Source organism: Benincasa hispida, chromosome 11 (assembly GCF_027475165.1).
Source record: "Benincasa hispida cultivar pf3 chromosome 11, pf3_genome.v1.1, whole genome shotgun sequence".
NCBI lineage: Eukaryota > Viridiplantae > Streptophyta > Magnoliopsida > Cucurbitales > Cucurbitaceae > Benincasa > Benincasa hispida.
The window spans coordinates 53570666-53587733 of record NC_143488.1 but is presented as its reverse complement, the minus strand read 5'-3'; the positions used below and the strand labels follow the sequence as shown (position 1 = coordinate 53587733).

The window sequence follows — 17068 nt, the reverse complement described above, 5'->3', positions numbered from 1 at the left end:
TAAGTTTGAATTTTTCAATAAAGGCTTTTAGTGTCTTTTTTTTTTTGGACAAATTTATCATTTTTTATTATTTTTATTTTCCTACAAAGTTTTCTTAATAATGGAGAGAAAAACTGTATTTATTATGGAGAGATAAATTAATTTAATATGATTTTTTAAACATTTTCAAATGGAGAGAGAAAATGAGATTTTGTCCTTTATTTAATTTAATCGGAGAGAGAAAATGTATTTAATGAAATTCTATTTTCTATTTTCATTGGTTTCACATATTTTTTTTTTCGAGATTCATGATTATTTACAATATACCCTAGAACAAATATATGAAATATATCATAATATATAAATTAGAGATTGATTAATTATTTACATAAATCACCATTTTGTTTTTCATGTTGATTTTTGATATTATGCGAAATATTTCATTGATTGTTCACTTGTGCATGTAATATATTTCATTGTTTATTTGGAAACATTCTAAAAAATATATGACACATACTGGTAAATATATTTGATATCTATCAAGATATTCATGGTTATTTTTAAATATACCTTAGAACTCAAATATGTTCTGATATGTATGTCAATATATTTAATTGTTTATTTGATGTATATATCCCAAGTATTGTGATATATATGTATTTCTAATTAAGTATCGATATTATGTTGCTCTGATATGTATGTCTCTATACCTTGGAACATGTTTAGATGTTTGCAAGTATTCAAACCAATATATAAAATATATTGGTAAAATGGTAAAACATTTTTAAATATTCCAACGTAATTTTAAATATACTAGTAAAATGATTTATATATATATATACCATAGTTTAGATTCATGGTTATTTTTAAATATACGTTAGAACATTTTCCTTAGATGTTTGCAAATATTATAAACAATATATGAAGTATACTAGTAAGATTGGAAACGAATATATAAAAATCACAAATGAACTTAGTGTTTAATATATATTAGTGTATATACCATAATAAATAAAGTCTCAATAAAAAACAGAAGATGTATATCATAGTATATATCGAAAAATCACATATACATCGAATATGAAAAATCAACATACGACAATACATATAAAAAAAAATCCTCATATGATAGTATATATCATAGTATATATATATATATAAAAAACACAATATATATCACCGTCGACTCTCATCATCCAAAACCCCACGTAGACAGTTCATCCTGCGTTGGATCTGCTCGCCCTACGCTGGAAAAATAACCCCGCGTCGGATCTGCTTGCCTACGTCAGAAAAACCACCCCATGTCGGATCTCTTAGCTCGACGCTAGAAAAAAACATCTTGTGCCAGATCTGCTCGCCACACATTGGAAGATGCACCAGATCTGCTTGCCCCGCGTCGAAAGATTCGCTCCACGTGTTGGATTTGAGGAAGAAGGCGACAACAACTGGTTAGTGGCGCAAAAGGAGGGAGGCGGCGACTGGATCTTGGCAAGCGCGTCGTCGATCGGGGGAAGGTGGACGGAGGGAGGGAGGCGACGACGGAAAGATGAGAGAGAGAGTTTCAGAGAGAAATCGAAGAAGATGAAGTGTTAGTTAGATATGAAAAGATGAAAGAGAAAAATGAAATTATTAAAAAGAAATCATTAATGAAGCGTGTGCAGGATATGAAGTTTTTTTCCTCTTTTATATTTTTTAAGTAACTTACTTTTTTGAAAATATGAAGCTCACCATATTTCTGAAAAAATGGAAAATTACAGACATAAGTGTAATATTAGATTATAATTAAAGTTATATGGCTAGAAACCCTCAATTAAACTATGTTCGGTATAGTCGCCCCAATTTTTCTCGAAAATTTCCCATTTCATTAGCCCCAATTGACGACTAAGAACCCCACATTCCTAAGACTTTGGGCCTTTCTTAATCTCCCAAACGGTCCATGTTCCCGGCCCATTTAACTACAAAAACCAGGGCCAGCCGGCAAAATGGGGCGAATACATAAATAACAAATTACAATGGGAGAAAAATGTAATTTAGCAATCTCAAATTCTCTTTTTGTAATTTTTCCTAAAATTATTTGGTATGGTACAATCGTCGTCTCTTCTCTCTCTCTTTCTTCCTCTCGGTCTAGAATCCCGTTTGCTGTTCACAACTCCGAAGGGGCCATATACGAAGTCAGGGTTGCGAAGGAAACCCTCAAGCCCTCTATTTCTCTCTCTATCTCGCCGGACCTCCGTTGAATCGCTTAACGCCGGCGGTTTTTTCATACAACGATCTTGTTTCTCCCCTCGGCTCTGTTCCTCTTCTAATGCCCTTCATTTCCTCTTCTTGCTTTGCTCTCCGCTAATTGCATAGACGAGTTTCCATGCTCTGACTGAATTCAAGCATTTGGAGGCGCTTTTTGATCAATTCCTCTGAGAATATTCGGTAACTTATTCGTTTGTTGTTTCTTTACTGCCTTGTGTTTGTTTGTTATTATCATTATCTCTTTTGTTTGTTTTTTTTAGTTTCTGCGACTTTGTTTTTGTCTCGTACTTGGAGAATTTTGAACTGTTGTGGTTCTGGTATAATTAGTTCGCCATTGAAGTGATGGATTATTGGGATTTACGGGACCAATTCGATGCTGGATTATTTGAAGTATGATATTCAGCTGTTTACTAGTGTACTTCGTGTTTCATTAGGGAATAAATGATCAATGAATGCGGCTGAATTGATTCTTTTTGTATTTGGTGGGAGGGTTTTTAGTCTAGCTGTGTATACTTGTATATTGTTCTCGTAGTTCGAGGCTAATTTGATTTCTTTCTTTCTTTGCTCCGTTAGGTTTTACTCATTATAGTGATTCCAGTTCTGGATACAAGAGGCTCTTTTAAGCAATAAGGGATCATTCGGGTTTTGTTTCTGGGAGTCAAATGGAACTTAAAGTTTCATATTCTAAGCCAGGAATTTCTTCATCTGATTATGTTAGTGATCCGGAGGAGAAGGATATTAGTGATGACGAAGATGATGATCGCAACCATAAGCATAGGAGGCGGGAAACACGCTCTCAGTCTTTGGAAAGAGATACGCATGAACATGTTTTGAGGCCATATGGAAAGCGTAGTAAACCATTTGAAAACGGACGTAGTTTTAGGGACAATGATTCTCAAGCCAATGAAGCTTGGAAATCCTTCAATACTCCCACTCTCGAGAAAGACACCCCTGGGAAATTTGATAAAAGACGCTTGGGTGCAGTGCCAGGTCCTCGAGTGGCTGGGGATTTCAATCAAAGGATTAGGGCAAACCAGACATTTTTAGGTGACCTTAGTTCCGGTAGGGGAAGAGGAAGGGAGTCTGGCACTTGGAACCAGTTTGATTCAAGGTTTAGTCCTGTTGATATTGCTTCCCAGATTGTTCACCATGGGTCTTTTCCTCCTAGTCTATTTGCTGGAAGGGGTTTACCAAGTGTTTCCACTGCACAAACAACACCATGGAATGCATTTGGGTTAATACCAGGAATTCCAAATAGTGGGCTAGAATCGATACACCCCATTGGTTTGCAGGGCACACTTAGACCTCCAATCAACCCTCCTCTAAACATAGGCATGCCTCGCCAGAGATGTAGAGATTTTGAGGAACGAGGATTCTGCCTCAGAGGAGACATGTGCCCTATGGAGCATGGTATTAACCGCATTGTAGTTGAAGATGTTCAGGTATGTTTATCACCCAGTTTATTGTATTTGACTGAGCTTGACCTTTGTATAGAATGAATCTGTAATCTGTTTGGACTCCTACACAAGGGCCATTCAGGTCACATTGCATCTTTTAAGGAAACTTTTTAACACCATTTTGATTGTATACTTGTCAATTCCCCCCTTAAATTCTATAGAGCATAACTTATAGAGTTCTGGCTATATCTCTCCATGGTACTTCCAGTTACCAGAAGCATCGATCTTAGTGTTTTTAGATTCCAAGTTTTCTTCATTAGAATGATATTGTTATCTTTGGTCTGAACTTCAGAGATTAAATTCTTAATCCAAATTTACCTTGGGATTACCCCACCCAAACTGTGGGGATTTTCTTGATGTGTAGCTTTTTTTTTAAAAAAAATGTAAAGTGAATTGTTTTCGGGATTAATTTTTGGAAACTTGTGTTTCTGTTTGCTCTAGTCTCTGTATAATTTTCTTTTTAAATCCCACATTAAAGTATATGTTAAAACTATTGGCATGACTGTTATTTGTATTTGCTTTAGAAATTCAAGTTATCATTTCTTCATGAAAATTTAGTGTGTGCTTTGCATGTGTAGAAAACCATTAGCCATTCTAGTTTGTTTGTTTGTTTGTTTCCCCCCCCCTCTCTCTCTCCCCATTTTTCCTCTTCTTCTGTGTTCAAGTAGGAGAGGGATTTACCTCTGCTTGCTTCACTTCATTGTTCATTTTGTTCATTATACTGTTCATTCTGTTAATTAGTATTATCATTTTCATTTTAATAATATAAAGAACTTGTATAATTATTTCCCATAAATTTAAATGTCCCACTAATTATTCGTTTCCCCATAAAATTTGAAATTCCATAAATAATTTCATTTAATATATATATTTTTAAAAGGAAGTGGTTTAGTTCCTTGCGTAAGTAATTTTTGTTAAAACTAGCCAAACTTTAAGTTATATTCATAAATTGCTAGATATCGGACAAAAATTTTCAGAACAATATAATTTCCTTTCCATTTACATTTTTTATTCAGCCGAACCTTATTGTATAGTGTATAAGCAATAATTCCTTATGGGTTGTTTCTGGTCTATATATTACTTGAAAAGGAATTTCTTTATGGTTTTGATGTATAACTAATAACCATATATCAATTTCTAACGAATTGTATGCTTTTACATTTGCAGAGTCTTTCTCAATTTAACCTTCCTTTGTCGCTTCCAAATGCACACCTAATGGGGAAAACTACGGGATCTCTGCCTGCAGTTAGCACATCTTCCACGTCAGTAATGAGTGGCAAAGGATTGCTTGGAAAAAATATCAAGCCTGCTGTAGGAGATGACTCATTGCCTTTTCATGGTGTATATTCAGGTTCTGCTAGTGCAGCTGAAGCTGACTTGTATGATCCCGATCAACCTCTATGGAACAACAATTGTCCTGAGAAACCAAATGCACTCTCAGGCATGCATTCATCAAAGATTGATGAAGTTGAATCCTTGATGGGAGACGATCCCTCTGATAGGAATCAGGTTAGGAAATGTGATGCTGGTGATAATGGATGCACTAGCAGAGTTGCTGCAACTAGTGGTGCACAGGTCACTAGTTCGTCTGTCTGGGGTAGAGTTGGGTCGAGGAATAGACAAGATGTGAAAGGGAAACCTGATCCAGTAAATGCCTCTGGTTGTCTTGATAATGAAACGAAGGAACACACTGAGGTACTGGCTAGTGTTCCAGGAAATCCTCATCAACAAAAGCACATGGCTCAGAATGACGCCCACACTAAAGCAGGAGATTTATCTATCAAGGCACAGAGTGATGCCAATGCGATGCGTACTATGCGCAAACCATCTCAGAAAGCAATGCGTACTCTGTTTGTCAATGGGATTCCACTACAGAGCAACAAAACAGAGACACTTCTATCTCATTTTAACAAATATGGTGAGGTCATTGACATCTATATTCCAGCAAATAGTCAACGCGCTTTTGTTCAGTTCTCAAAAAGGGAAGAGGCAGAAGCTGCTCTAAAGTCACCTGATGCTGTTATGGGCAATCGTTTTATCAAACTTTGGTGGGCTAATCGTGACAGCATCCCTGATGATGGTGTAAGCAGTAATAATGGTATTCATGTTCCTCCACGTCATATTGCGGCCGCTTCACTGCCTTCTCTTGCTGTCAAAGGAAAGAACAGTGTCCAGGTTTCCACTTCAAAAGGCAGTATTTCCCATCCATTGGAATCTTCTTCAGCTGCCCCAGATCACTCTCATGCTTTCAGTAGCCCCAAGGTTTCTTCTCCTTTGCAAAAGAAATTAGAGAATTTGGAACAGTTAAAAGAGGAACTCCGGAAGAAGCAAGAAATGCTAGACATGAAGCGGAATGATTTTAGACGCCAGTTAGATAAACTTGAAAAACAGGTAAACTTTCAGCCCCTATAAGTTAGTTACCATACATGTTTGATCAGGAGACCATTCTTATTAAGACATTGCCTCTACTGCTGGAGGAACAAGGGGAGAAAATAAATACAAGTTGAGAAAGAAAATCCCTGCCAGGAAAATAGCATTTAGAGCTTTATATCATGACAACTTTTTTAATTACCCCTTAACTATTGGCTTTTATCTCCATGTATAGACACCCTGCTGTAAAAGTGCAATACTAGTCTCGTGTATCATATACTGCAAGCCAATCTGCCATTTGTTTTATTTTATTTTTATTTTTTTCTCAATGCAGGCCACAGGAAATAAAGCCGAAGCAGTCACTGGGTCCTCTGCAAAGCGACTTAAAGTGGGAATAGAAGCTGACGCTAGTAAACTTGTTACTCCAAAGGCCAGTGATTCTGGTATTGCTTTGGCATCACCACATACTGAGGTGAATCGGGAGCATGTTGAGTACCCTTGCCCTGAGGCAACCACATCTATCGTACAACAGGAATCCTCAAAGTTTGAGCCTGTTCATCCATTGGCAACTGAAGCACCTTTTGATATTGATGGAGAGAAATTGGGTAGCTGTTTGACTGGATTTAAGATTCTTCCTCCTTTATCGGTCGACTTTGCCAATGTATGTCTTACCATCCCTCCTCTATATCAAGACCATTTGTGATAATGTCGTTAGTTCCGTTTGTGATTGTTTAATTCAATGAAATATCTTGTTTTTGTTTCCAAAAAAAAAAAAAAAAGATAGTTTCATTAGTAAGTTTTTGGAGCCTCTTAGATGATGCTATAGACTCATTGGATTATATCTTCTTTTTTTGGGTAGCTTGACAATTTGAGGTGTCTACTAATATTTTATCATAGGATGGTATTATTAGTAAATTGGTTTTCCCTTTAAGGATGTTCACCAAGGACACCCCAAAAAAAAAGGTAAGGGACTATGATTGATATTCAATCAAATCCATAAATAGTTTTGTTTAGTATTTTTTATTTTTTATTTTTATTTTTAATGAAAATCTGAGAAAAAAATGCAATATATATATATATATACAAGGGAAAACTAATAAACCAAGTCCATGGAAAGAGAGCCAAACTAAAGAAAGAGTCTTCAATCAAGAAAACAAGATCCAGTGGATAATTACCAAAAAGTTTTCGTCACCAAAACCCTAAGAGAAAGATGGGACCAACAGGACTAAAGAAAGAGTCTCCAATCCAGGAAAATAAAATCTAAAGGATAATTTCCAAAAGATTTCGTCACCAAAACCCGGTGAGAAAGATAGGACCTCATGAAGGACCAAACATCACTCAAGTTCCTGTCATCTGTTCTAGGGTTCTTATTATTCTTCCCTCCCAAGAGTCTTCACAAAACTGCACAAACATTGACTTGTCATAGAAACCTACCCTTTTATCGGGAGGGAGGATCCCTAGATCATCTCTCTGCATCCAATGTGCTTAGCAAACCAAAAACCAAATACCTCAAAGAAACAACTCGAAATTGATTAGCAAAGTCATGGCTTCGAAGAATTTGATCAAGGTCTTTATACAAAATACCCTTTAACATTGGTTATATATAATAAAGTTTTCGATTCCTTTTTTTTTAAAAGTTAAATCATAACAAATACCTTTTTGTTTCAAGTGTACTCCAAAGGTGATCTTGCTTTTTCTTTTATAAAAAGAACCCTTATGTGTGTATCACAGTTCATTTATATATTTTTTAAAATCATTTGATAGTTTGCATCAATCTCTTACCCGCCCTAGAGCTTGGTGGTCCTTTCCGCAGAAGTGACAATTTTGATGTTTCATTCTTCCTAATGAGATTAGTTTTCTTAGCAGAAAAGGGAAAAAGAAAAAAAAAGAAAAAGAAGTTTTGTTTTACCCTGATAACTCTTTTGCTTTGGTGGAAGCAAGTTTGGATATGTAGTTATCTAGGTTTTTCTTGAAAATATAATGGATGATTATGATGCGAAGGAGACTTTTCAATGATGATTGGAAAAGGCAAACTGAGAAAAATGATCTACCACTTACAAACGTAGGCTTTTGAGTGGTCCAAGTTCCAGCTCTTTGTATTAAGTAGCTAGTTCAACCATGAACCCATAATTTTCTTTAACTTAGTGGATCTTATCAAGATCTGTTGGAAAAAAAAAAAGAGAAAAATAGGCACTATTTAAAAAGCCCACTACCACAATCCAAAAATAAAAGAAAAAGAAATAAAAAACCTAACCATGGAATCATGTAATCTTCATCTTCACGCTTGAGTGCTCACAAAGTCACGTAAAAAATAACCTGCTTGATTTTCAATAATTCAGTGAAGAAGTTCTGTTGTTTATCTTCGTAAGACTCCGGTGGCCACCAATCTCCATTGTATTTTATTAACTATTATGTTTCAATATCTCTGTTGTTGCCTTTTGTATTGTATTATTGTCATTAACTTGACATTTTATGTTTTTAAGTGGATTGCATTTAGTATCTTTATGTTCAATTTATATATATCCTAGGTTTCTTTTAAACCGAATCCTCAAAATATCTATATCTTAGTTTTTTAGAAATTGACGTTTTGTCGTAGCCTACATATCTTGTATCTGTATCTGTGCTTCATAGGTCCCTATTTCCAATTTTCAATTTAGTTCTTGAACTTTTGTATGTAACAATTTAGTCCCTAAGGAAATTTCATCAAATTTAGATGTCAGATTTTATTATTTTATGATGTAAACTTTGTATTTTATAAAAATATTTGAGTACCTAATTAGTTTATTGATTTATTTATGCAAGGAATCTCATTAAATCTTAACACTAGTTTCTATGATAGGGACTAAATTATTACAAAGCTTAAAGTGCAAGGTCTAACTTGATAAAAGAAAAGTTCGGGGACTAAATTGTAACATAATTGAAAGTATATGGATTAATTCATTACAAATCAAAGTTCAAGGACTAAATTGTTACTTCCACGAAAGCTTAGGGAATAAAAGTGATTTTTTTAATCTATAAGAAACTATTTCATTAATTGATGAAATATGCAAAGGTTATATCATCTGTCCTCGTTTAAAAATCATTTTGTGGCCAACTTTCTTGTGTGGACAGGGAGTTTTTTTCGTTTTCCTTTGGGTTCCGTCGTGCTCTTTCCAATAGGAAAACGACGGATGTGATCCCCCTCCTCTCTCCTCGAGGGTCATCCCTTTTGTCTTGAGAGGCGAGATGTGAGAGTTTGGAGCCCTAATCCTTTAGCTGGGTTCTCGTGCAAGTCTTTCTTGAGAGTTTGGAGCCCTAATCCTTTAATGAGTCGGTTTTTTCGTTCTTGTGGAGGATTAAGATCCCTAGAAAGATTAGATTCTTTACTTGGTAGGTTCTTCACGGGCGTATCGGTACTTTGGATAGGCTTGCTGGGATGATGCCTTCGCTGGTTTGGTCCCTTCTATTGTATTCTTTGATGGCAGGCGGAGGAAGACTTGGATCATATTCTTTGGCGCTGTGATTTTGTGAGCCTTGTTTGGGGCTACTTTTTCCAGACTTTTGGTTGGATGTGTGCTTGGCACAGAGGTTTTAGAGAGATGATCGAGAAGTTCTTCCTCAATCCGCCGTTTTGGGGGAGAGAGGGCATTTTCTTTGGCTTGCTAGTGTTTTTGCTATTGTTTGGGTTTTGTAGGGTGAGAGGAATAGTAGGGTGTTTAAGGGGCATGAGAGGGAAGCTGGGGAGAATTGGTCTCTTGTTCGCTTTCATGTGTCTCATTGGGCTTCGATTTTGAAGGATTTTTGTAATTACTCGATTGATATGATCTTGTTTAGTTGGAGTCCCTTCTTGTAGTGGGATCTCCCTTTTTTTGTGGGCTGGTTTTTTGTTTGTCTGTCTATTTTTCATTTTTCCTCAAGGAAAGTTCTATTAAAAAAAAAACGAAAAAAAAGAGAGAGACTCGTTTAAGGGGATACAAAAGAAGCTTCCAATTTGTAATAAGGTAAGAGAAACCATGGCTTTTAAAGGCCGGTAAACTTTTATCCAAAAAAGCGCATTAAATATAGCAGAGTTAAGGACTGCTTTGTCTTAGGAAGATTCTAGCATTTCTTTCTTTTTATATTTCTTGTAATGGGATTTCCCTTTTTCGTGGATTGGTATTTTGTTTACTTGTGTATTCTTTCATTTTTTCTCAATGAAAGTTGTTCTTTTCAAAAGAGAGAGAGAGAGAGAGTCGTTTATGGGGATACAAAAGAAGCTTCCAATTTGTAATAAGGTAAGAGAAACCATGGCTTTTAAAGGCCGGTAAATTTTTACGCAAAAAAAGCATTAAATATAGCAGAGTTAAGGACTGCTTTGGGAGATTTAGCTTTGTCTTGGGAAGACTCTAGCATTTCTTTCTTTTTATATTTCCCGCAGAACAAAAATAATGATGTTAGCCCAAATGAGTTCTTTAGTAGCAGCCAGTTGATCCAACGTTGAGAGTTATTGAGCAATGGCCCATTGGAAAGCATGAAGAATTTCAGCCCATATGCAACCACGTAGGTGCAGTTGATAAACCAGTGATTGTGAGACTCATTTTCTCTTTTCTATAGGCAGCACCATGATGGTGATAGACATATCCATGGGCAGCGTTCTTTAAGTCTATCGATGGTGTTAGAGACATGAATGAGAAGCTCCCTATGAGGAATTTGATTCTCCTTGGACAGGAAGCCTTTCAAATCTTTCTAAAAAGATTAAGGGTAGCCGTGGGTTGCAATGCATTAAATTAACATTATTGTTAATGCGGTTTGGAAGCTTTAAGAGTCCTAAGAAAGTTAAGTTCTTTACGTGGCAAGTGTTGCTGGCCCAGGTGAACACTATGAATAGATTTGTTAGGAAGAGGACTTTGTTAATGGGTCCTTTTGCTGTATTCTGTGTCGGAAGGCAGAGACAGACCTGGATCACACTTTGTGGGACTGTTCGTATGTGAGATCTGTGTGGAGTTATTTTCTGCAGGAGTTTGAGGTGCAAATAGCTAGCCAGAGGGATATTTATACGACGATTGGGGAGTTCCTCCTCCATCCGCCTTTCAGAGAGAAAGGTTGTTTTTTGTGGTTTGCTAGAGTGTGTGTTGTGTGGGATATTTAGGGGGAAAGGAATAATAGAGTGTTTAGGGATAGGGATAGGGACCCTAGTGAAGTTTGGCCCCTTGGGAGGTTTTCATGTTTCTTTGTGGGCTTCAATTTAGAGCTTTTCTGTAATTACTCTTTAGGGCACATCTTATGTAGTTGGAAACCCTTTCTGTAGAAGGGTTGTTTTTTGGGCTGGGTTTTTTTGTAAGCCCTTGTATTCTTTCATTTTTTTCTCAATGAAAATTGTTGGTTTTATAAAAAAATAAAAATAAATAAATAACATTATTGTTGATTTCTCATTTTTGGCCCTTTTTGGGTAGTTGGTGTCCTTTGAACTTTGGTTTTATGTGTCTCTATGGAATTGGAAGCCTATGATATCTTGATGTAGTCTTAGTACTTTAAGAATTAAATCAAAGTCTTTATTATGAATACAAAATTAACATTAGAGGAACACAATTCTAATCCTAATTAACCAAGAAAACTAATCCTAATCCTAACCCTAATTGACCAAGATACCTTAATTTGTATTCAAAAGAAAATGAATATTATAAAAAGAAACAAATAAACATCTTCGACATCAAAATACGTTGGAAATTCATCTTTTGAGCCAATTGAACACAAATAATAATATGCCTTTTAGGAGAAAACTGCTGATTTAAACAAAAGAAGCTCTCATCTCTCCAAAGTGGAAACTGAGCTGAATTAATTGTGTAAAATGAATGGGTTTGGTTGGATTGATTTTGTGGGGGGGGGGGGGGGTGGTATGCAAGTTGTGGGGCCAAAATGAAGGGATGAGAGTTTGAGTTGGAATGTGTAGATTGCGGGTCGAGAAAAATACTGAAACAAGTTGGGTTGGGATGGAAATTGGGACGAAAATGGTCATATTTTTCCTCCTTGTCTCTTTCACAAAGAACAACAAAACTACCTTGGTTTGCAACTTCTTTTGCTTCGAAAAGGATTGCATATAGGGTTTTAGGTGCCATCATCCCATCTTGTTTCTTACTCACGATTTCATCAATACATGGGTTGTGCAACTTTGAGGTTGAGTTTGTTTAATTGATTTTTCTTCTTTGTTGCCTACAACGTCCTTCACACTTGAGACTTGGATCTCAACGTGTTTGTTTATCACTCTTTCACACTCAAGTCTCGAATTTTCTAGATTTTTTTTTGCATTTGTTTCTTCCATGTTTTCACAACTTCGATTGGGTTCTTAAATTTCACGAGTGTTACTCTTGATATTTTCAATTCTAGTCTTTTCAAATTTGTCATTTTCTTGAAAACCGTTCCAAATTTTGAATCATTATTTTCAAGATACCATGAAGATTGGCTACTCCATTTCAAATTTATTTCAGTGCTTTAGGATTGATGTAGGATACACTAACTACTTTGTTAGGTTCAGAATAACTGTAGTAATAAGTGACAGGTGTTCTTGAATAGGATTCTGCCTTTCTTTGTCGTTTTTATAACCAAGAGAGTAATTTCTGGTCTTGAATGAACTTCTAGCATCATTGAACTCCATTCCCGGTCTATTCTTCTTGCTCTTCTTGAATTTAAAGGTTTCCCCTGGTAAATAAGAAGAGATAAAGGGAAGATAAACATAGATTTTGGAATTTTCTTCTGATGAGTATATTTCAGAACTGATTACTGTGTATTACAAAAATCCTACCTTAAGTAGGTATACAGGCGCGAATATATACACTTCAAATGAATAAAGGATAAAAGAATAAATAATAATAAATCAGAATATTACAACAGATTTATGCTATGTGGAGCACAGGCATTGGTCAAGTGCTAACCACCTGAAAATTGGCAACGCCTTCTAGAGGATTATTTGGAGTTTGCCAGATCAGCTCCACATCAACTATCACTTGGTGATGAGTCACTCATTGGACTATTTTGACTGGGATGGTCATTATCCTTGATACCCCTTATTAGGTTTGCGCTATTTGGCAACGAGCACAACTCACAAAACTCCCTCTTACAATTTGTGTTGCCAAGAGTTTCTTAGTCTTCCACCGATGACAGCCAATGTTGGCTCTTATACCAAATTATGTAGCCTGAACTCGCTCCAAGAATTAAATCATGAATCTTTTTTATGAATTAAAAGTTATCAATACAAGAAGACAACAATAGGGAATTAAATAACAATTGATCTGGATCCTGTTCATCCTAATTAGCCAAGGAAACTAATCCTAATCCTAATTAATCAAGGAAACTAATTCTAATCTGAATCATGAATCAATGAAGGATGTGACCAAGATACCATGATTTACTCTAATTCTACTACATCATATCTCTTCTTTGATTTACTTATTTGTGTGTGCTCTATGGATGTCTGTTTATGGAGCCCTAGTGCTTTGGTGATATTTTCCAACTACTCATTCTTTTTCCTTTTTGCGTGGCTTTGCCCTCCCAAGCCCGCCTTTATTTTTCTTTTTTGTGGAAGGTGAGGGCTCAAAAGAAAATTAGGTTTTTTCCCCCTTTTTTTTCCCGCCGGGCAGACCACGTGGGAAGATTAAAACTATTGGACTATTGGTTCTTCTTTTATAAGAAAGAATATCATTGGTGGTATGAAATTACAAAAGATGGGTGAGGGGGTTTACAAAAGACCTCTTCAATTAGAGAGGAGGGAAGAAAAACTATAGCTATGAAAAAGAGGAGCATCTACACCATGTCACCACCAAATTATCTATAATTTTAAGAAAAAGGAATCTAGGATAGGCTAGGTAAGTTCCTTTTCTCAAAAGATTCTTCTGTTTCGTTTGAATCACAGACTTAGGAGACTTCACTGCCCTATGTGCTCTCCCAATGCATATTTCCCTCTGCTAATCTTTGGAGTATTTGGTTTGAAAGAAACAAAAAAATCTTTGAAAGGGAAAGGTTAGCTTAGTTGAGCAGTTGCATAGAGCCGAGCCTCTTGTTCTTAGTCGAGATCTTATTCTAACTGTTCTTTATTATTTGTTTCTAAATGAAAAAACATGCTTTTATCAAGAAAATGAGAGGATCTAAAAAAATGCTTTACATGAAAAGGAAAAATGAAAGCTGGTAAATAGGTAGCTATAAGCTATTTAGGAGTTGATGCTCCCACATCCATAGCATGAGTAGTTAAAGCAAGTGAATGATTTGAAATTCGAGTTATTTCATGGAATAACACTCGTATATATTGAGCTCGTAATGGTACCTCGCAATTCAAAAGTCTCTCTACAGCTGAAGAATGAGCGTGTTCTTGGCAGCGGAACTTATGGGACTTTGGTGGCACCTTCTTTGAGGGATAGATGGCATGGACGGGGGAAAAGGTGTTGGAGGCTTGCATTACCTATCCAAATATCCTTCCAGAAGAAAGTGCTATTGCCGTTACCCACCTTGACGGAAGCATGAGTATACACAACATGTTTCCACTTGTCTATGGATATATTTCCATGTTTAGATGCAATAACCCAATGCCAAAGAACCCCATTTTCAAGATGGAAATGCCAAATCCATTTAGCCAAGAGCCGAGCATTATTATTAGAAATTGGAAGGCCTTGTTGTGTTAGCGTTTCCTTTTTTGCTTGGGAAGGGTTCTCGTTTTTCTTTTTTGTTGGGGAAGGGTTCTCTCGGTCCCTTGCCCTTGGGCTGTCTTCTCGTTTGTCTATGATATATCTCTCTGTTTCTTATATATATAAAAAAACCTTCTTAAAGGTTATGTAGCAATGATGAAAGAACATTTGAGAATGATTTTCACCTTCTCTTACTAGGAAATATAGTACACAAGCTGCTGGGGAAAAATCCATAGTGGAACACTTCTTTTTGAACTTTATCCACCGTAATACGCCCAAATTAGACGTCTTGTTTGCGATTCTACCAGAAGTTCACCTGATGAATCTCATTTCTGGTTTCTGCTCTCTCTTTCTCGTCCTGTAATATCTTCTTTAATTCTCTTGAAATTTCTTCTTTCAAGACTCTTTAAGGTCTATCCTTGAACATTTTATTTCTTTTCATCTACCAATGAGGTGTTGTTAAAGAAAAGTTTATCTAACATCTTTAACCTACATCCCATACATTAAATACCAAGCATGATTTCTGTTGAGCCACTTAAAAGAATCTAGGGAACATCAGTCTCAACTTGGATAGCTCTATTGTTACAGAAAGGAGATTTCTTTCCATGATTGGAAAAAGTTTAGAAAAACTCTATAGGAAATTGTGAGGGACTGTTGTTCTATGACCCCCATCGGTATTGATGGGGGGCTGGCATAGGGAATGATATCTTCCAGCTCAAGTTTGAACTCCTCTAGGGTGAAAAGTCACTTGAAAGAGTTTTTTTTCCCCTCATGTAATGAAGATTTAATATCTTACGAGTTCCCTTGACACTCAAATGTTATAGGGTCAGGCAGGTTGTCTCGAGATGCGCATAAGCTGGTCTGAACACTCACTAATATTATATATATATATATATATGTGAAAAAAAAAACCCTTTAAAGGGGCTGTTAAATTTTTATAGCTTTCAGATTCTTGATGTTAACAATTTGCTAGTTTTTCTTTTCTTTTCTTTTCACAGTCCAATTGGAGATATGGACCTCGTAGGGGTTGGAGTACATGCCAATTATAGTCGAGTTATGTGCACTTTGGCGTTAGTTGGATACCTTTTGAATTAACGTCTTTTTCGATACTATCTTTTTGGGCGATCTTTCACCTAATTTTAGTTGAATATTGTTTGGGCTCTACTCGTCTTCTTGCTGACATTTGAATCGGATTGCTTTTATTTTTCTCATTCTAATTGTCGTTTTTTGTCATCATTTGCAATACTTTCATTATCTCTAGTGTCTTGTATTGTCTTAGCGTTAGTCTTAGTCTCTTCTCATTGTATTAATGAGAAATCTTGTTTCCTTTTCTTAAAAAAGAAAACCTAATTCTAATTTCATGTTATAATTTGTATTGTAGGAGGATGTGATAAAGAAACATTTCTCATCGTTGGGTGATGTTTGTACTGTGGAGCTAGTTTCCGAAGATGGTAATCGGATTTCGAATGCATCCAATAACTGCTCAGCTAATGTCACTTTTTTAACCCGTCATTCAGCTGAAAGGGCATTTGAAGATGGCAAATCCTGGCAAGGTCAAGACTTGAAGTTTATATGGCTGTCTGGTGACGAAGACCCTGGTGGTGCTTCTTCGAACGCATCTCGAGATGCAGACATGGAGCCTGAAAGCGAACCAGAAATTATCCCTTTTAAGGTAACCCCATGTGACACAGAATCCCAGAATTCAACACGAGACGACGGTGACGAGCCTTCAGAAACAGGTAAAGTTTCGGCAGTGCTAGAAAGAGAGACATGATTGAAGCATTTTTATGGTTTAGGAGGCGTTTCTTTTTTGGAGCATTTTTCATGCCGAGTTAAGTGTAAAATTAATGGATTTTCTTTTTTTCCCCCTCTTTAATATTTAGTTCAGGAAAACTGGTTTAGCAAATGTGAAAATTTGTTTTCCATTTTCATCCTCCCCCCTTACTGAATTCATGTATAAAGAAAAGGAGTCTCTGATTCCAGACTTCCATCAAGGATAATTGATTAAAAATAGTTGATTGAATCAAATATTATTTTTAGGTTCTTATCAAAGAATAAATATGTATCAATTTCACTCATTTCTTAGATTACTGTCCTTTAACTGTAACTATTACAATTCCTATCCCATATTTTCCCGTCCCATGCTTAGAGCTAAGAACCCAAATTTTGTTTCATAATTTCTTCCCAATCTGTTGGATAGGGAATCATTTTGTAATTTTATTTAATCAATAAAATTCTGTTTCCTTCCAAGAGAATATATGTTGGCAAATCACGTTGTGTAAATCTAAGCTTAAAATTTTACCAATTTATTTGAGATTTGCAATTGAAAACTATATGGGAGAGATGGAAATTCAAGTTTTAAATTAATATACACATAAAAGTTTAAGG

The 17068-nt window shown here is 35.9% G+C and overlaps 1 protein-coding gene across 1 annotated transcript; it reads left to right on the top strand.

Annotated features, from left to right (window-relative positions):
* The first annotated feature begins 2004 nt into the window (after positions 1–2004).
* Positions 2005–16739, top strand: LOC120090315 (zinc finger (CCCH-type) family protein / RNA recognition motif (RRM)-containing protein). The gene is made up of 5 exons (XM_039047889.2): positions 2005–2403; positions 2797–3665; positions 4848–6071; positions 6385–6711; positions 16062–16739. Exons 2-5 carry the CDS (start codon positions 2886–2888, stop codon positions 16452–16454), a joined length of 2724 nt encoding a protein of 907 aa, XP_038903817.1. The 5' UTR covers positions 2005–2403; positions 2797–2885; the 3' UTR covers positions 16455–16739.
* The last annotated feature ends 329 nt before the right edge of the window (positions 16740–17068 follow it).

Coding starts and splice junctions, on each gene's coding strand:
- LOC120090315 (XM_039047889.2), top strand. CDS start 2,886: ATGGAACTTAAAGTTTCATATTCTAAGCCAGGAATTTCTTCATCTGAT. Junction 3,666..4,847: donor TTGTAGTTGAAGATGTTCAG/GTATGTTTATCA, acceptor TTACATTTGCAG/AGTCTTTCTCAATTTAACCT. Junction 6,712..16,061: donor TATCGGTCGACTTTGCCAAT/GTATGTCTTACC, acceptor TTTGTATTGTAG/GAGGATGTGATAAAGAAACA.